The 21,331-nt window shown below is 37.3% G+C and overlaps 1 protein-coding gene across 3 annotated transcripts in view; it reads right to left on the bottom strand.

Annotated features, from left to right (window-relative positions):
- SEMA3A (semaphorin 3A) overlaps nt 1-21,331 on the bottom strand; it is a 170,464-nt gene that overhangs the window by 97,030 nt on the left and 52,103 nt on the right. For 2 of the 3 annotated variants that reach the window (XM_062631972.1, XM_062631971.1), the window contains one exon: nt 4,338-4,457. The exons of the other annotated variant lie outside the window; for it this stretch is intronic. In XM_062631972.1, the coding sequence (XP_062487956.1) occupies nt 4,338-4,457 (120 nt within the window). The remainder of the gene's footprint in view (nt 1-4,337; nt 4,458-21,331) is intronic. 3 annotated transcript variants of the gene reach the window in all.

Here is a 21,331-nt window from a genome sequence, read left to right as displayed (position 1 = left end):
TAATAATTAAAAAAAAAAAAGTGGAACGTATAATTCAGCAAAATTTTATGAGTTGAACCAAAGATTTTTAAAATACACAGAGTCCGGAAAAAGCAAATATGTTACAGGTGGTAGCGTTGTATAACTTCATATGCAATAACTTAATGTTTTATGTACATCATAAATCTGAACCAAATTTAGAGCTTCTTTATTGATTAAGAATGAGAAATAACCTGCAAGTAAAGTGATCCCAGATCTTTTAAGTTCATGCAGTTAAAAATTAGGTTTAACCTGTTGGACAATGACAAGAAATTTGGAGTTAAGAGACAATAAAAGAAGCTGGGTTAGTTCTTCAGACAGCATCCATTGATTAACCTCTGTTGAAGAAACCCTAATGTATTCCTGCTGAGGATCTGGCAAACAATTTTGTACAGCTCTTGCAATGCCTGCCTGAGCATTCAAAAAAAAAAGGTTCTACAGGACATTCTCTTTACCTCCACCTGTGTGTAAGGGTTAAGTAAATGGAAAATCCTGTTCTTTCCTAAACAGGACTGATCCCTGATGGTTCACACAAACTACCCCAAAGGGAGCCCTGGGGAAAGGGAGCAGGGCTCCTTCCCCCTGCTCAGGCATGCACAGGCAGGTGCATTCTGCATCCTGTTGTGATTTTTCTAGTGGCTTTAATGTACCTCTGCGTCTCCCTGCAGATGGATTTTTTTCCTTTCAAGCACAGATCTGACTTGTGTAATTTTGCAACCGTGAAGTACAACATTCCTACACATTCAATCTTGTTTCCTCAGAAGTCAGTGGGAGCAGAACATAGCTTTACTAATTACTTTCTTGTTTTGTCTGGTAATTGGTTTCTTGTATTATATTGCATTATTTGGACAGAATGCCACATGTTGCCTAACCCTGGATCCCTGAAGTTGGTGTAGGCGTCTGTGTTAGGTCATCTCACCTAAACACAGGCATATACAACACAGACACTTGCATATGAGCCAGTTTACCCCATTCAGTGAAAGTACAAATATAACCAATGGATGACCTTAAGCTTTAAAATAGGCTCTCCTTACGTATTTTCTGTGTATGCTACGTTCTTTCTTTAATATGTTCGTTTCTCCTTACTCATGGCTTACGTGCTGAAAGTCTACTCAAACATTAACTTTATTCTTCTCTCAAAATACTGTGGTTATTCACTTGCACATCTGGAATGGATTTAAGCAAAGATTAGTCTGCTTTACTCCTTAGACTGCGGTGTAATTCACAACATATTAGGTTGTATACATTTGCGCAGATCATTTTTAATCAGATGCACAGCATGCTGTTCATATCCTTTTACCTTTTTATTATTATTTCTGATACTGTACTTCATCAAACTCAATTAGACCTGCCTAGTTTCATCACTAGAAATGGTTTTCTTCAAGCACAAAATGGGGCTGAGATACACTGCTTCATATCGAAGAAATATTCAACAGATATAACAATTCATATTCCCATTACTTTATGACTATCACACAAAGTAATTTATTTCCTCTCCCCAATCATAAAATTGTACCATATTCCAGCCTCCTGCAGCTTACTTCAATTGCTTCTAATGTCTCCTCTATCGCTTGCCACTCTTCTCTTTAAACTTTGCTTCTCCATCCTCTTCAGTTTGGCACACACTAATTTCCTCTCCTCCATCAGACTCAGGCAGGTGGATTATATTCAGAGCTCAGATAAACAAGCAATCTTCTTAGACAGTAGGTACATTCCCCGACTATTCCCCTAATCAGTTCACATTTACCTCTCTAAGTGCTTGAAAAATAAATAAGCAGATGGTGAAGTCAGTTAATTTTCCACAAGTGTTGTGGCAGAAAATGAATCTTCAGGAAATGTTTTAGATGACAATTTTTTAACTCAAAACCAACATCTTGCCTTTGCTTATGTTTTATACCTTTTTTAGTATGCTAGGGAGGTATAAACTATATATGATACAGAAGCAATGGCCCTTTGACACGTCCAGTGCTGCTGTCTGATATGACAACATAAGCCATGTGGCTCTCACAGATGCAGCATGCAGGGGTTCAGGGGTTAATATTGTACCCCCATTACTCAAGGTGTCTCTAATAGCCACTGTCAATCAAGCACCCTCCTCTTCCCCAGCTCCGGGAAGATATGCACATTTGGAATTCCTGCCTAGGTGGTATGGGAAAGGAAGCAGCAGGCTCTAGCTGAGACACAGAGACAGGACAGATTATTTTTCATTGCAAACCTAATAAATTAATTTATTCACCTGGTTTTTCACCTTTGCTAGAGACAGAACCCAGGCTGACTGTCGGATTTGTCAAAGCCTGCCCCGCTTTTGCTCTGCATGGGCAGACCTGGGCTGAGAAGGCAGTGACCTCTCCTGCAAGGCTGTCCAAAGGATACAGAAACTTGTGCCACTGGAAGGGCAGGTGGAGATGATTTTACTCATGGCTTAAGTATGAAAAGGAAGTCAAAAGCTAACAGTATCCGAGGCAGTTCAGTTAAACATACTCCTGACTTCCCTGGTTTGCGAAACCTTGAAATCAAGGGTCATGAGAATGATTCAAGCAGATGGGGACTTACAAACTTACTGCATAGATGACCAAAAAGCCAGCAACACTGTAGATTACGTTTACACTTAGGGGCTGCTAAAAAGAAGCTAAACCAAACATCCTTTTTCAGCTTCAGGGCCAAACACATCATTGACTCAAGACTTTCAAAATCCAGAATGTTAAACCAAGGCTGGATCTGGCCTCTCATCTCTGATCATCCTTTCTATAAATCCTTGATAAAGTGTGTGTTAGTTTTATGGTACAGTCATAAAACAGCCAAATGTAGAAGTAAATGACCTCATACCAGCTATATCTCTGCAGATAGGTTCACTTGGCAAATAGCCAAGAATTGATTGACACACATCTTACGGAACTAGAGTTAATTAATATGTCTACCAATTCCCAAATGGATCTCAGGAAGCAGAGAATCTGTTTAATGCAGTAAGCAATGACATACTGTGTGTGGTCAAGAGACAATCACTAATTGCCAAGAATGCATTCTGGAGTAAAGCATTAAAGAATATGAAAAAAAAAACCTTTCTACTTCTCAGCTCCTTTATCCCTTCAAAACCTTATGCTTAGAACATTTTAAAGACTTATGTTTCAAATATCAAAAGACATTTTTATAGGGAAAAATGCTTCCCAGACTATGAAGTCAACACTCAAAAGGTCTGTTACTTTCCTACAAGAAGAAATCTTGATTTTTAAACAACTGAGTACTCAATCATTTAACAATGATGTCTTTTACTTTCAGGGAAATCTGCAAACCTGAATTGCAAAACCATAAGGTAGCTTGAAAGAGCTGTTCTGTAAAGATCACAGAAGCTACAAGTAACACAAGTATGGATTCACCAGTAAAATATATCCATAAATTTGATGTGCTGAAAACACGTCAAGAGTTAAGTTCCTAAACTGAAACAGTTCATCAAGTAATACTCAGGTAAGCCAGACTGAAAATAAAGTGGGCTAATTTATATTACATACTCATCTTAACAGAGAAATAAAAGATTGGCTTTTCTGGAGAGAAAAAGTATTGAAACGGAAGCAGAGAGACATTCTAGTCAAATCTGCAGCCAGGAAAACTAGGAAAACTGCTTTCTGTGAGTGATACTGTTTTTCATCAGGGAAGACCACTCTTATCTATTTAGTTCTGACAATCACTGACAAAACGGTCAAGAGCTACTGCAAGATTTCTACAACACTAAGCAAGAGTCAGCAAGCTACAGATTGATATAAAAAAAATGGGGGAAAGAGAGAAGAAAAGTGATATATTTTTCACTAAAAAGTAAGGGAAGAAAACCTAGGTCACATATGAAAAACTGTCAGTGTGTTAGGACAAATCTGAGAAGTGGGATTTATGAATGTGTGACACTATTTTAATTCCCAGCTGGGAGAAAGCTGCCACAGTGTCAGACTGTACTGCTGGTAGGAAACTAAAGGGCAGAGCTGGGCCCAGAATAAACACACAGGCTGAACTTATCAGCTTATAGCTGATATCTGTTTTGACTAAAAGAAAACCAACTAGTGCTTTTAACTTCTTGAACCAGGTAGAATGAGCTTACTCATATTTATTTAAGCCCCTGGGGGAAAAGATGCTGTGTAGGGGAGAAAAGTACAGATTCTGCTGTGATTTATCAATCAGCACATCAGCACCTGATTCAGGAGCAGGTCTTATCAGATCCACTCACCGAGCCACAAAACCCAGTAAGAGTGCATTTTGCCAGGAAGAGAACACGGCTAAACACCAATAAAGATTAAAAACAGGAAAAAGAAAAATATTGGTTTAAGATAGTTTACCTCAGGATGGCTTCCAACTTCAATGTAGGTGCAGACTGGATGAAAAGCCCCTGTCCCGCAAGCGTACAAGTGGGTTTGGTTGTAAGCCTTAAGCACCTTGATGAAATTAGCACATTCTTTCTGTAAAGAAAAGGGGGAAAAAAATGTACCCACAGAGTTAATTCAGTGATTATGACTAATGAGAGATCTTCTGTGTTAGGGATATATGGCTGAATGAACAGATTAAAGTGTGATCATTTCATGCTGTTTATAAACTTGTTTATTGCTAAGCATTTAATAAATAGCATGATTTAGGTTCTCATTTAAATATCTTTGGTTGCCATTTAATAAGGCATCCACCCATGAAGAAAAGTTTACACAAAGAATCTCCTAATTTTTGTTTCAGGCATGCTTTATCTTTGTAATTTATGCTATTGACATGTTTGTAAGACAAAACCCATTTATAGAAATGTGTCAGAATAAAATAATGAAGACAAATGGACCAACTGTTTGCTTGTATTCAATTAAGTAACAATTAGAAGAAAGATGTGCCAGATGGAAGCAGTTGATGAAAACCGAATCATTGATACAGCATTTCTAACAATAATATGAATGCTGCCTCACCCCTATTGTCTGTGTTTACAAAGATGAATACATATGCTAAACTTTAATGCAATTATTGACAGCCCCTAGAACGTGAGCTTTGCAAGACTTGGATTTAACATTTTCTACCTAAATTATCCATTATGAGTAATTCTAGCTCTCATAAATTAAAAATTTAATAGCAACACTAACAGTCCCTAGTACAAACATTGTTCTCTGTTAACAAAAATATCATTGTTAATGTCTAATGTTATTAAAATAGAAATGTCTAACCTGATAGTCAAGATGTCAACCTTTTCCATTTATTTAACATTATTATTTCAACCAGGTATAATGATGAAAGAAATATGTCAGTGCCTGTGAATCAGTCTAGTGACACAATTAGAAATACTGGATTTCACATAGGAGAAAAATAAGAACATTAAAATAAAAGATTTCCAATTAATTTTGTGTTTTAAGGAAACTTTTCTATGCATATTTGATGACTTTTTTTGGTACAGTGCTCAGCTGTACTTTTTCATGTGGACCAGTATCCATGAAGACAGCACCTGGGCCATAGCCTTCACAGAAATCTCATTGACTGGCATCATTCATCTCTGTAACTTGCTTCCTAATTAAACAAGATACTCTCAAACAGAAAATAATGGCTCTGCCAGGAAAATGCAGTTTGAGTCATGTCTTAAGCCATCACAGGGAAAAGCAGCGAACTTACACAGATAGAATACTGAGTCCCTGCCTTACACAAAGGACTGTGCTAAAATGGCATTGCTCTTTCAATTTTACTGTTTATTTGCGTAACAGATAATGACAGTGTATTAAAAAGAGCATCAAGAGATAAGCATATAGAATCTTACTACATCCTTGGCTTACTGCTGATAACTTAAGTTAAATTTCCAACTGAGACAGAAGAGAAAACATAGGGATAAGTTAAGGTAATCCAACAGGAAACTGAAAGAAATAGAGATGGATGTTACTAGAGGTCTCTTTTTAATTCTTTCCATTCTGACCTTTCTTAATAAAAACACACACAATTTCTGGTGCATTTGTATTCTTCCTCCCACACATGTATAAACATGAACATACATTTATCATCTGTATCCACATGCTACTTTCCACTGTCACACTGGTAGAGTACTAAGTAAATACCTGGCATAAATCATCAAAATTGCAATGCATGTTTTGATATTTTTCCTAATGCTCTTGTCCTTTGTTCCTTTTAATAAAAGAAATATGGAAAACCCATGAAAGTGTGTTAATAATTCAATGCCTGCAAGAGTAAAAATGGGCAAATACTACAAATCCATGTAACATTAAAAATTAATAAAACTGAAACAGATCCTTAAATTTTGATATTATGTGTTTCAAATGGAGCATCTGATTTTGACTCTGCATAATTTAAGACTGATCAAAGATTTGTGCTTTATTAAATAATTCAGAATTTTCCCACTTAGAGTCATATCTAGTCAAATTTAATCACACCACTGTTTTGGTAGGACCGTGCTTTCCTTTTTCTGGTATGATTTATCATGATTTCAAAATATCTTTGTGGTCTACTACTTCACTTTATTAAAGCTTCCAAAAATTGCCTTGCCTGAAGAATGTGAATGTGGGAAGTCAGTGGACACATACCTTTGCAAAATGCTTGATGACATGGGCTAGACCCACAGCCAGTGTGAATCAGAACAGACTGTGCTTTCAGAAGAGCTCTTCTGATTTACAGTAACACACCACCTGTGACTCTACATGCAATCACTGAATAATGTTCAGCTGCCTATCTATAACATACAGCAAGAAGGTATTAGATAATATTTTAAAGGTGAGATGGAAACCCTGACTTAGTAAAGGGGCAGAATCTTATTTGGTATCTATAGATGGAAATTAAGAAAATCATCAGCTTCACTGAATTATTCCACATCAGCTGGGGGGGGGGGGGGAGGGAGGTTGTATGGGATTAGCACTATCATTGCCATATTTGTGTTTCAAGTGTTCAGTATTGACAGTAGTGGGAATGCATTAATATCAGTAAAGTTACTCTGGATTTATATTTCCAAAAGCAGATTTGGCTTATTCATCTTGGCTTTTAAGCTCTCCTTACACTATGGTTTTTACCATAGATTTCTGAGAAATACACAGCATAGTTAAAGAATGGGGAAGCTAAATACCTACAACAATAAACCCTTGACTGTGACAAAGAAATTTATACAACATTTGAAGTTCCTAGTCCAGTTCAGACTGCCCTTATAGCTTCTCTGTGGTTTATAACGGCGTAAAGGAACCATTAAGGCCTATTCAGTAAATTCTCATACGCCTCCCAAACAGATTATGTTTCTTTATATATTTTACATGGTTGTAAAAAAATAAATAAAGTGGGGTATTAAAGCACAATAAATGACATCAAAGTAAAACTACAGTTCTGATTTAAGCCCTTGTCAACTCAGGAAGTTCAAAGTGAACTTTCTGCCCTGCCTGGGAGATGGTGCTATTCTCCCTGGAACAATAGCAACAGGCACATTGATTTCAATGGCAGAGTAACCAGATTCCTTTCCTTGTCTAATTGTGCTCAAGTACAGCTGCACAGGTACAGTGTCGTGTGTGGAAATGTTGTACCTGTGCGTCTGATATTCTGAAATCAGCAAGGGCTTGCATAGTGATGGTGAATATTAGGTTTACTGGTATATGCAGGCCTGGGGCAAAACAGCTTCCCATAAATCTCTGATATCCCAATTTTTAATGATTCGAACAGTTTTGAATGATTTGCTTAGAGTAAATCTCAGCACACATGTATGGGGAAGAAGATACCCTGATCAAGGAAAGTGTGCGTGCGACGAATGAAATTTGGGTCTGAGACTACATGAGACTTGGGTGACTGACTCCCATGTTCAGTCTCAGTTTCCCCATTCTTGCCCTCACATCAAGGCTCCTACAATGGCATTCAGGCCTCACCATTTGTGAAACCTGGCAGACAGCTCCGCTGGTCCCGACACTGGTGCCTGCCTCAACTTGACTACAAAGTAACTCCCTGACCCCTTTGGCTGGAGGCCTGGAATGATTTGGGTGTCTCCAACTGGGCTTGTCCCACTTGGCAGCAGCATCTCCCCTTGCCAGACCCCCAGGCTGGTGCTATATTGTTAGTGCTAAAGACTGTGCCAGCAGACAAGGCATTTCACTACATGATCTCAGAATGTGAGGTACTGGAAGGGAGACACAGACAACAAACGAAATGTAGTATCTTGGTAAAATACAGCAGATGGGAGAAAATATCCACCGGAGGAAGAGGAAATAACCCAGAGCCAGACACTGTAAGGAACAAATTGTCAGGGAATTTAAACACTGTCTCTGCATGTGAGTGCACCCCCGCACTGCCTTTGTATTCATTTACACTATCCCCAGGAAAGGGATGTTGTTTAAAAGGAACATATTCTGGATATATCCATAACCTTTGAATATTGTTCTTTGTCAAGTAAAACGGATGAAGGAAGAAAATTAGACTTTTAAAAATTACTTGCCAAGTGGAAATCATTTTTTTTTTTTCACATTTGAAAACAGGGTTGTGTGGGAGTTTAAAATACACTTAGCCTAATAATGTGAATGAAAATGAATGCAAGGTATGCAAAGTTCTCCATCAGCAGGAAATTATTACTTGGATGGGTTATGAAAATAAATCTTAAAGAGGAGCACTGAAATCACCATAGTGAATTACTATAAATTCTTCCACCTAATAATCCAGTTTATTATAAAGGACAGCTTACTTAATATTAGAAACTTTTCTTGTCTACCTAAACACTGGTTTATGGCCTAAACCTTGAGTTTACATATACATACATACAGCAGAAAGCATAAGTGACTGCACATGGTACACAATGATTGAAGTAGATTTTCATAAAGAAAATTAGGTACATCATGTGGGAGTTACTGCAGTCCTCAAAACCCCAATTCATTTACCTTGCCTACCCCTGGAGAGGATTAATCTTCATTTGTATTTCAGTACATGGTATAAGGTTTCCCCAAGAACTGCAGGTTCTGCCTTTGGCTTTGTACAGAAGTACCTCTCTCTTAAAATCCAACCAGCTGAGACCCTGAGTCATGCTTGAGATGTTTTAGCATAGCCTGCAAGGTCTTTCTCTGTCCTGACAGACGGAACTTCTTTAGATAGCTACCTTTTTATGTTTTTACAGCATAACTGCTGCATCTGCTTCTGCAAGCTGTCCTGTTATGGCATGATTGCCAACATCCTCCAAAGCATGGCCAAATAAATGGTTCATGCCCTGTCCTGGCTCTGCTCTGTGCAGTCCTGAAGTGCTAATCCCAAGAATGGGGTGCAATCCAGTTTGAAGGAATATGAACTGCATCCCTCACCAAAGTCCAAGAAGGCACTGCAGGCCTTTCTGGGGTTACTCTGGCACTTGAGGGCACAAGGATATTCAACTGAAGCCATTCTACTTTTCATCCAGGAGTTAAACGGTCATTTAGCCACATGGAGGGAACAGGGCCCCAGAAGTTTACTGAGCATTCCTAAGTGAGAATAAAGTTTTAACTTCAGGTACTTTATAGATGTTTATGCTTCTTCTAAACTTGACTGAAGAGGTTACAAGGTTCAGTCTCTCAGCTGACAGTTTATTGAAATAAAAGCAGCTAAACCCACTTCCATCTGCGGTAATGCAGCCAAAGCACCAACTCCACTGCAAATTCTGTTGTACTAAACTCCTGCTGGTAGAACAAGTTGAGAAATTGTCATACATATTCAGAGTGTGAGTTAAGAGGTCCAGTGTGTCTGGACAGAGATCTTAACTCCAAATTTCAATTCCAAATATTATATGCTGTGCATGAGGGCAAAGGGCATGTCTTGAAGAGAAGATAAAGTGTTAATGAAGTTTTCCAGAAGGTCACCCACTATATGAAGATCAATATGTCTGATTTACTAACCAAACATACACACTTATTTTTAAGAGTTTCCTAATATTTATATATCAAATTGATAGAAGGGCTTATGCAGAGAGAGATATAGCCTGAAAAAATAAATTGGAAAGAAAATGTCCGCAACTAAAAGCATAGGAGCCAAATGCAGAAAGATTGAAAAACAAACACTACAGATATGTGGCACTGATTAGGCTGTGTTATGCAGACTTTTCCCGGACAGTTACAAAAATAAAGTCCATCCATCTGTCAAAACATCTGCTCTGCATATGAAAATTAAAAGAGAATTTAGGTGGAGTTTATGAGTTTCCAGTAATTATCTCTCCTCCAGAAACCTGGAATTTACAATCTTCAATCTGGATTACTGTTGCAGCAAAGAGTTTTTAATGACATCTTTTTAAATGGAAGAGGGTAAGTCCCTATGACCAACTAATATCCAGATTTTTCTCCTTAAATTAAGAAATCGGTTTCTTTTTTTTCTTTTTTTTATAACGTTTATGACCATCCTGCTTCTCAGCTATCACAGCAAATGCAAATGGCCAGATTATGCAGAGCCATAAGTAGAAGGCTAAATAGCCCATTACAGTATCATTAGCTTCAACAGTTTTCTGGTGATTTAATCCAGATAAGGATCAGACCCTGTAATACATTCTTCCTTTATTCAGCCTTCCCACATAGCCAAGTGATTAAAATATCACAAGGTTTTGTCTAAACTGGATGGACAAGGGGATTTAAAGCTGTCGTCTAACAGCTGGACAAATAAATATGTGTTTTGTCTTTCGAATCAAAATGGACATTTTCCATATAAAGTCCCATGAATGAGTTTATATTTTGTATTTACCTTGTTTTTTTTTCTCCTTCTGTCCAGTTAGTTGAGTTCTCAAATGACAAGGTCAGGGATATCCATGGAGAATAATTAATCCCTGACATTACTGCTGTCATTCACATTTATCACACTGCTGAAAGATGCTCCAGACTTATCAGGGAGCTTTTAAACTTCTCCCCTTTGCTAGTGGGCTACTACCAGGTGCAGTCAGTTCAGGCTGCACTGGCAAGGTGCAGCTGCATTGTTTCAAGAAAAATATTTCTGGAGTGTTAGTGCAATAAATATATGTGTAATTGCCATGTACACAGATGATCAATTCTCAGCTAGATCCAGCAAAAACTTTAGCATGTCAGTAAGCACATGCAAGGAGTCCTCTTGCGGGTGAGCTCTACATGGCATATGGTTTCACAGCTCTTGCTGCCTGTGTGCAAGCTTTTGTAAAATGCAGTAACATTATTTAAAGATTATTACCATTTCCATCTTTGCTATTACAGTAACAGAAAAATACATTCAAAGAGCACAGTCTGCATAAACAGGCCCAGGACAGGCAGGGATCAAAGGAAATTATTCCGGTCCTGTTAAAATGCAATGTTATATTATAATTCTAATTTATTGGAGTAAGCTAGTTGGTAACACGGCTGCAAAGCTGTTGCGCCAAGTCCTGCACTGGCAGTAACAGGAAAGTCCTCAAGTAGCAGAAGCTTTGTACAGCCTCTGCTACTAATGGGTGGGGAAATCAGGCCTGGCACCTGTACCTGATGAGATAACCTTCCAGCTGAACCTGTATAGTCAGGTGCATGATTTTAGAGCAGGGGAGGCCAGCTGGCATGAAAATATTTGCAGACTATAATTTATTACTGTGTGCCCCTCATAGTTTGGATCGATAACATCATTTCCAAACCTGTTTTGTCATTATTGTACCTTGCAATTATCAGGAACAATGTTTTATAGCCCTATCCTCTGAAAAAGAGCCAGTCTTCAGTGCTGAGTGAAGTTGAGCAACTGAAGTATTGGGGTCTGTGTTACAGAAAGCAACTTCTATTAACTTAGTTCTTGGGGATTACATTCCCATTAGTCAAAGCCAAATAAGCTGGATGCATTGCACCACACGCACACATAAATCAAGTATAAACCTTGAATATGTCTAGGTAAACAAAATACTTAGTCTTTTTTATAAATCTATGTTATTTTGTAAACTGACTTCTGAATGTACTTGTGTTCCCAACTCAGAGCTTTGAAAAAGCTGACAGAACCCTAGATTCAGTGGCCTTTATATTGTATCATGAACTGGAGACTTCATATTGGATCATGATCTGGAGGACTTGACCCATCTGGAGATGTCAGGAATCACACTATTCTTAGTCATGTTAATCACTGCCAACACTGCAAAGGAACCATTGATTAATTCCACATCTAGATTTTCCTCTGCTGTCAAGATGTGCCCTGAGAAATTTCAGGCTGAAGGTGCTGATGAGGGTTGGTAAGACATTTTTGTTGCCTAGTACAGTTTACTGTATTCCAGTTATCTTTCCAATTAAGTTATGCCTGTTGTCTGTCTGATTTTTTGATATGACAAGGGTTCATGAGAATATTTAAAATGTATAATTTACTTAAGTTGCAGGATAAGCGCATGAATTTAAGCCATTAAATCATCAAGACAAGAAAAAAGAAGCCAACTAACAAAGCACATGATAAAAAAAAAAAAAAAGCCACTGAATAAAAGCAGATATATGCTGATTCCTTCAAGCCACAAAACTGCGTGCTGTATTAGCAAACAGTTGTATTGTCAGCACACTTGCACAGCAGATGGAAAGCTCCTCCGGTTCTTCCTTTGTGTTACTGGGGGTGAAACACAAAACGTCTCCCTGGCTGTCTACCTACCTATTTGCGAATCCAGTAGTTACTACTGGTACTTGGTCATTTGGCCCAGACTTTACCACTAAGGCTAAGCATGGAGGTAGCTAAGCCAGGTGGGATACTCCCTAGAGTCTGTTCTCAAAATAGTCTTAAGTCAGAAGCCACTAGAAGTCATTAAAAGTCATGCTTTAAAGATGCCTCCCTTGACTGCATAGACTAAACACATCAGGCGGTCAAATCTTTGCCGTTAGCACTAACCATCTGACCTAGCCATCTTAGGAAGTAGAATTTCTCTAGTTCTTTTCTGCATTCAGTATGTTCAAATCACAAGACATATTTCCAGTCCTTAAATCTTCATTCAGCAGATGCAGATGGTAATTGTTCTGGAGCTGTGAACAGTCAAAGGGATGCCAAGAAAAGGCTGCAGCACTAAATACCTGATTTAATGACCATGTCATATTTTTGTACATCTGGCTAATGCATCGTTAACAAGACAAAACAAAGCTTTTTTATGGATGCAGTCCAGCAAACAAGTGGGTTTTCAGGACTTTGCATCCACAGCATGATCATTGTACATTAAACCTTTCCACGAGTGTTAGCAAGCATCCTTTATTTTGAATTGTTATGGTTTTCAGTGGTATGCACTTCCTACATCACAGAATGAATTTATTTGAGGAACAGAAGAGTATTTCACAAATAACTCAAAACATTGGGAAGTCTTGAGGTCAAGCAGAAGCCAGTTCTTTTCTGACCATAACTTTAAAATAAAATTGAATTTGCTCTGTAGAGCAAACCTGTTCCACATTTTGGGCATGGCTTTATTAGCAAAGAAATGAACAATACTATTCAGTTTCAGCTCAAGCAGTCTCACCAAGCCCAGCAGCAATTTAAGTTGCAACCACAGTCTAGATCTACAAAATCTCTTTCATCTATCTCTTCTATCTGGGTGGGGTAATCACCTGTCTCCTGGAGAAATCAGATTACAGGCCACCTTTCCGAATAGGATCAACACCTGCTAATTGGGTGGAGTATTTCAGACAAACAGGTTGTCAAGCCTGTTATAGGCACATAAAGCACTTAAGACTCTGTATCAGCCAGCTTGCCTTTATTCAGCATATTATAGGCATATCCTGTAATGACTTCCACTCACAGCCACCTAATGACTTCCACTCATAGCCACCTAAGATAAATATAATCAGAACTTCTCTGTCGAAAGTGAATGTAAAACCATGAAGTGTTGAAAGGAACCAAAATACTGTCGCATCTAGAAGAGACAGTTGCTTAGCAGTATGTGTACCTGTAAATGAATACACTCGGTAAGCTAGACTATGAAGTTATATGTGCCTTACTGTGGGAACTCAGAATTTTGTGTGTGGATATTAAACTATTTGGACACCGCAGAGAGATGCTGAACAGAAAAACTTTAAGTGACAGAAACTTAAAATTTCCACTCAGTAAAAATTTGGCACCAAAGTACAATTGTTGAAATGACAGTTTGCTGAGCAGTTTCATTAGGTTAGTTCTGGGGGGTCGATTTGGGGTTTTGTTTGTTTTGTTTTGCTGGGGAGGGGGTTGTTTATTTTTATATTTATGATACACAGAGATATATCTCTCTCTATATATATATATATATATATATCTCAACCTAATGTTTTGGGAGATGTTAACAGGGAAAGAATTACCCAAGGGAAAAAGAGATTTATAGATTATTTGATCCAACACAGATCACAGCACTCAGAAAATGAACAAGAAAACAAATAAAAGGCAGGAGAGAAAGATTCAGATTCCCACTTTATTTACTGTTCTTACTATTCTTGTTCCACCATCTTCAGAATACTAAACTTTCTCTACACTGAAAGGGTCCTTTTAAAGATATTCTGTTGACATGAAGATGTAAAAACTGAATAAAAGATAAGTTTCGACACAGGAAATATTGCATATTATTTCCTAAGTTATTTTGCATATTGTTTATATATATAAAAATATAAAATAATTGCATATAAATAATTGCATATTATTTCCTAATTGCATATTATTTCCTAAGTTATTTTAAGAACTTTCTCTTTAGTTCTCTTACTTATTACAAAAGGAAAAAAGACAATACTTTAGCCTTGTGTACAGCAGGGAGGAATTTAACAGACTTGGTTTTGGTGAATGTAACAGAAGTACAGAAAATAATTAGTTGTTGGCTAACTTAATAGTGACATAGTCACCGCATCTTGAGTATTGAGGAATAGTGATACGTGATCTTTCAGAGCAGACCTATCCTTAATTTTTAAACTAGCCTTCCTTTTATTAAACCACAGAAAATACCAAAAATTAAACCAAACAAAAACCAAGCAAACAAAAACCCACAACAAACAAAAAAAAACCACACTACAAACAGAAAGAATGTGAAGCAGGACTGAAGCCCTGAAAGAAAATAGGGACTAAACATATTGATCATTTTTACTAGTCATCCAGGTAATGTGTTTCTCTGAAAAGGAATCTACAAAGAATAAATTTACTCTGTCCATCTTGGGATGCAATAAATCGTGACAGGGAATCACCCAGCATCATTCTGAAATAGCAATAGCTGGTAATTCAGCCGTAAATAAAGGTAATTCTCAGACTTTGTCAAGGCCAAAGTAGGGCTTATGAAGAACTTCTATTGCTAGAAAATTAAACTTATAATTTTGGGAATGATTTTTCCTTCATGTCTCCTTTACTTCCCCTTTGTTAAGTCTGTGACTTTGTATTTCAAAAACAACAAAGAAAACATTTCTGCAAGACTGCATTAAATCTGCTGAATATTGTTTCCTTCAGAAGCAAATTTCTATAGTCACACCTGTAAGCAGAAAAATAAGCCCAAAATTAGAAAATTAGCTTTCTCCTTGATCTGTATCAATTTTTTTCCCCATACTGAAAGACTTAAATGACTTCCCATGATACATAAGTGGGTAAAATATGAAAATCTGAACAACAGCCAACTTAATTCTTCCTCTGCATAAGTACACAAGTTATTACCTTAGAGTAACTGATTTGCCTTGGTCAGTTTATACAAAGAAATATATGCAAATGCCTAAATGAACACAAGCTGTAGGATCAACATCTGAACTAAGAACTATAAATGGGGCTTTATGCTGGTGCATGTGTTTTGGGGGTCCATCCAAGAAATGGAGCTGCAACAATCAGTTTCCCAGAGGGGGAAATTCTGCTAGAGAGCTCCATGGGACTTTGAAGGACTCCAGTGTAGTATGATTCTTTTTACCAGGCTCAGTTCACCTCTAAGTGTAAGGGTTGTAAGTTTGTTTTATCTTTTCCCCCATCAGTCTTTCTCTTTTGTTTGTAGTCTATGCAAAGCAGTTTTATGCAGCAGCAATATTAAAGCAGCACACTACTTACTTGCAAAATGTGTCACTCTCTCATCTCCCAAATGGTAACAAATGCTTTATCAAAAAATCATGCCCACATTAAAAATCTTGGACAAGATTAAGGAGTGAGCAGCCCTCAAGCTGATAAAACATGCATACTAACTGGAACAGCTGACAAAGAGTTGAAACCGATATGCAGTGCCACTATTTGTATTGCAAAATGGCTCAAAAGTCACATTTCTTCTTGTAGTAAGTAATATTGAGAGTAAATTCTGTCCCTAAACTCACTAGAGGTCCATTGCTTTGGATTTTTTTCTGACTTTAGCCATTCCTACTCCCAGAGGACATTCACCTTTCCCTTTCTCCATGCTGGTAGGGGTCCTGGGTCTTGAGGCTCTGTTAAAGGATTTCAGTGCTATGCTAGAGACAGGGAGCCAGAAAAGAAATGGGGATGATGGTAAGGCTTGGTGATAAAAAGGCTGGAAATCTGCCTGTAGATATCCTCCAAAGGAAGAACCCTGTAGGAAAGTGACAAACTTCTCTTTGGCACACCCAAAAGAGCCAGAAATAATTTGACAGGAAAAATTATGCCTGTCAGATGAATTTAGAAGCAAGCTTTCTAGATCTAGCCAGCACTGTATATTTAATTTTCAGATTCCCTCTTCAGATCTTTGTTTACATAAACAGATGAAAAGAATTACTTTTACTTCCTGCCTCCATGTTCTTCTGTATTCCCTAAGGCAACAAGAGCAATAAACTGAGTTAAAGGGAATAGTGTGCATTTATTGCTAACTTTGTTGTGCCAAAGCATCACCAGATATGGCTAAGGGATACTTGCTAAGTTACACACCACTTCTTCTGGTTCTTATTTTTTCTTCTTTATTTCTAAACAAAATCATTGTGCACTGATGGATCTATAAGCCTGTGCAATTGCTAATCTTCCTATGATGTAGGGAGGGGCTGGAAAACTTTAAAGGAAGCATAAACTGAGATGGCATATAAACATTTTGGCTTAAATTAATTATTATCATAACAAATGAGATGGTGTATTAAATTGCAGCCACGTGATTCTACCTGCACGAACCACAAACTCCATAAAATAATTAAGTGCCAATAATTAAATGCAAAGGAGCACAGACAGAATATAGCTATATCATGTGTAAAGAGTCTTGTTTCTTCTTAACTGGGTATAGATTTCTAATCCAAAGTCATTCCAAATGACCACCAAGAGAATTATCAAGTACAAAAAGAGTTGATTATAGTTGAGTTTAGGTAAGTGTTAATAACTAGGTAAAAATTAACGGCAATTAAATACCCCCAGTAGATATCTATTTCCTATAAATTATAATGTACAGACACAATTGTGCTGATACACTTCAGCTGTTAAGGGAAATGACACAAAGGTGTAGTGTAACTCTCTGTATGGACCCACTTGTTCATATGTCATAGTATATGTAGAAGCTTGCTGGTACCAAGTAAAAATACTTAGTGCCTTCTGTATCCATATATCAACATCTATTTCTTACCAGAAACACCCAGAGAGAAGCCAGTTTCATACAGCATGCAAAGTGTGTATCTGTCATCATGTAGCTTGTCCTATGTGACTTTGTTAAAGTACCCACTGAAATTTTAAAGATTTATACATGTCAAGTCCAGAAAGGATCATTTTGACAACTGAATTTGAGCTGGGATCTTTAACAGTGGCTAAATAAATTAGATAGTCAAATCACACTTGAAAGTAACATCCTAAGGTGCCCTTCAGAAACACATCTTTAAAGCTTTCAAGTCGTAGAAATCTATCATAACCTTTAATAGGGATCTATTTGATTAATTGTGCACCACGTGAACTACTGCTATGGTGCCTCAGCCAAATCTAGTGCAGACATGTATCAACTAAATGGCAGTCAAAACTTTTAAAACAAGAGTAAATTAATAGTTTAAGGACTAGATGGGCTTTTCAGTCAGGAAGCTATCCCTACCCTATCCCTGCCTGCAAAACTAACTAGTGTTTCTGGTAACTTTTGTAAGTCACCCAAGCTTTGCCTTGCTGGTTTATAACACTCCAGGAATGTCAAAGTGGAATTATTTAACACATATGTAATGCAGAGGTTGCCATGTGTTTCTGCTGGGTCCCAAGTGCCTGTGAGATCTTAAAACCAAAATACTGAGGCTCACTAGTGAGGGATATGACTAGCATCATGTCTTGTACTGCAAGTTCAGTACAAAAGCTGCAAAGTATTCTGTAGAAACTTTGTCTTTGATCATTTCCAAGGTCTCGTCAGGAATCATGAGAAATATTCACAAGACTTACAGCAACCAAAATAGATCAAATGAGAGACTAAAGTCCAACATAACAAGAAATCCTCACAAAATTGCTCATTTAGTCAAATTACGTAAGAAAAATATATTACTTGTTATTTATAGTCTTTAATTTTTTATGAACTATGTTATTTTGGTGCTCATAATACTTTACACTGAGGAAATGGAAATATATTGTAATACTAAAGTACTTACATGGGACAGTAATTATTATTTTATTGGAAAAAAAAATCTATATTTTGTGGGAAAGTGTAGCAGTAAACTTCTATCAGAGAAATCCTGCTGTAAGTATTGCATAGCCAGGGGAGTGTTTTAGCCTCTCTTCTCAGTTTGCCCATGTAAGAAAAGATCTGAAACATAATTTAAAAGGTTGATCTACCTATACAGTGAGCAAAGCTTCACTAATTAACATATATTAAGCTCTTAAAGAAACAGATATGAAAATGACCGCTTAAGGAACAAAGAAAGGGATATCAGGAGGGCGGGAACAGCCCAAGCCGGCCACTCTCCTCAAATCCCTCATGAACTGTCCTGAGCTACAAACCTGCTGCACCTACACTGGCCTGACTGACAGCTCAGTATAAGGAATCCCTCTGAAGGGGTGACAGTAAATTACCTCTTATGAGAGGAAATCTCAGAGGTCATAGCTGAGGTTAGCAGCAGGGCAGAGCTGGGGTTATGCTTGTGCTGCAGCTGCTGCAGTGCACCTGGCCTATTAGTGGGGACTTGCCTTTTCAGCACTGATTTCCCCTGGAGATCAATAATTAAAAAAAGAAGTTGTTTAAAAAGACCTCAATGCAGAAGTACAGACTGTCCTGAACCATCCCAAGTGAAGAGTATCTTATATCTTAGCAGTGCTACACTCTGAAAGCAGTATTAAATCGAGCATGGTTTATATGGCACATTATTTGTCCTCTTTTCCTCTTGTTCCGTCTAATGACAGTCTGTGGAGTTATTTTTATGGCCTTCATATTTCACACTCCCAAGGTACTGACAATGGCTTTAAAGAATAAATGAGGGAGGAATAATACATTTCTTAAATGATTTGCAATCCTTTTCTGTAATTACAGTTAAAGCAGTTACTTTAAATGCTTTGTTTGTAATGCATTGTTTTATGTCAAGAATAGGTAGCTGTAAATATTTAAAGGTGATGACTTGAATACACCAAAATATATATTCCATCTTTCCAGTTGCCTACCAAAACTGGACCCACATGTGACCTGTGCATTATCTTTTCTCTTTTTTTTTCACACCTACAGTTACAGTGAACTCTAAAAATTAAAAGAAAAGAAAACAAAACCATCCCCAACAGCCATATAAATGTTTATGAAAGCGAATTATCTGATTTTAGCAGCATTTTGCTGTGCTACTGTTGCTCTCAGGTTGGGCTGCACTGTGTCCTGAGCTCTGTGCCCCTGTTCTACCTATTTTGCATCAGCCTGGGGGAGTGCTGCTTCTAATGCCTACGATCATAGCAGGAAGGTAAAGTGCGAGCACCACACACTGCACTGGAGTTGGTGTGGGCTTCACCTTTTAATCATGATCAGCAGGTGTAGCTGTCCTGATATGAGAGAAAGCAAGAGAATCAAGGTGAATAAAATAGTTCCAGTATAAACAGTCCTCTCAAGCTTACCACAGTCAGGGGACCCAAACTTTCCAGCTTACTCCAGTATAATAGCATCTCTATCTACAGTGAATGGATTGGAATCAGCCCAATGCAATGTATAAAACATACTCTTTCTTGTTATTGTGAATTTATAAAAGTAATTATTAAAAACTTGAAGAATATACATTAAATTTAGGTGCTGCATCTCTTACTAATTTTCTAGGTTGCAACCCCAGCTATAAAAAAATCTGCTTAACGTAATATCAAAATACTTAGTAAAAGATCAAGCTGCAAGGTTAGTTAATTTGCTCAGAATTCTAACACTAACCTTTTTTTCTTCTAAACTTGAGTATTAGATATTTTAGTCTTCACCTTGCAAAGTACTCCTGAAAATTATTTGTGAACATGAAGGTGGATTAATTTAAATGTATTATTTCTATGTAATAATCTAGCCCAAGTATCTGGCACTTCAGCTGCCCCTTTACATATATATCTTAACCCATATTTCTTAGTTTTCACCTAATCCACCTCTTACTGTTCCCAAATGGCTTTTTATGAAGACAACTGTCCTCTATGGCCCCAGTAAAGACTGATGAAACTATTTTTATTATGACCTAGGAAATTATTCAGATGGAGCTCTCTAGAGGCATATGGTTGGCATTATGAATATTTTACAGATTCATCTCTGAAAATCAGGCCAATAGCATATACACATGGGGCCAAGTTCCACTCTCAGTTATACCTTGGCAACCACAATGATTTCCCATTTGGCTATGCTATGCAAGTATTTGTTTGGCTTATTGCATGCATGTATTTTTTATCATTTTTTTCTCCCTTCTTTAGTTTTGTCTTCCCATTTTCCATATTATTCTTATAAAGAAGACAGTTATTACCAGTATGGAAGTATTATTATTTGGGGGCTACTGGCTATGTCTTTCCTGCCTCATAAATACAGGGAATAAGATGTACACAGGAATGAGGGAAAATATACAGAAAATTATTTGTAGTGTAACAGAGTCTTTCCTGAGGCACCAAAAATGATGTAGAACATTAAAACCACCTTGACCTCAATCTTGCTGCAAACTCTATTCAGGGAATAGCTCAGTGAAAACCACTAACTCTTACTGAGATGCCACAAAGAGAAAGCATTTTTTGGAACTTACTGTAGGACTAGGATCTTTAGCAGGGCAAAAATACGTCAAAATACAACCAGGAGACAAGTACCCAAGGGTTAATATTTCTTATTCTGATATTTCTCTTCCTTTCAGATATCTCTACTTCCCTCTTTCTAGTCTGTTTTTTTTTTTTAGATTAATTCTATTTAATTTGTTTCATTTTCATTAATAAACTTAAACCCTCGTTCTTGAAGACAAAATTTCATTATTTTGAATAAGAAGGATGAGGTAGCTCGAGACTGGAGTTATGATCAAATGTGTGACCTTAAATGGGAGGAAAAATACTTTAAGAGTTAACAAAATAAAACATAATAAAATATTTACGATGTTTTAGAAAAGAAAAATAAAATGCTAAAAAGATT

The sequence above is a fragment of the Pezoporus occidentalis genome, unplaced genomic scaffold (genome assembly GCF_034315485.1).
Source record: "Pezoporus occidentalis ecotype Australia unplaced genomic scaffold, CSIRO_AGI_Poc_V1 ctg38, whole genome shotgun sequence".
In the NCBI taxonomy this organism is placed as follows: Eukaryota; Metazoa; Chordata; class Aves; order Psittaciformes; family Psittacidae; genus Pezoporus; species Pezoporus occidentalis.
The sequence above is the reverse complement of the archived record's forward strand: the minus strand, read 5'-3'. Positions and strand labels throughout refer to the sequence as shown.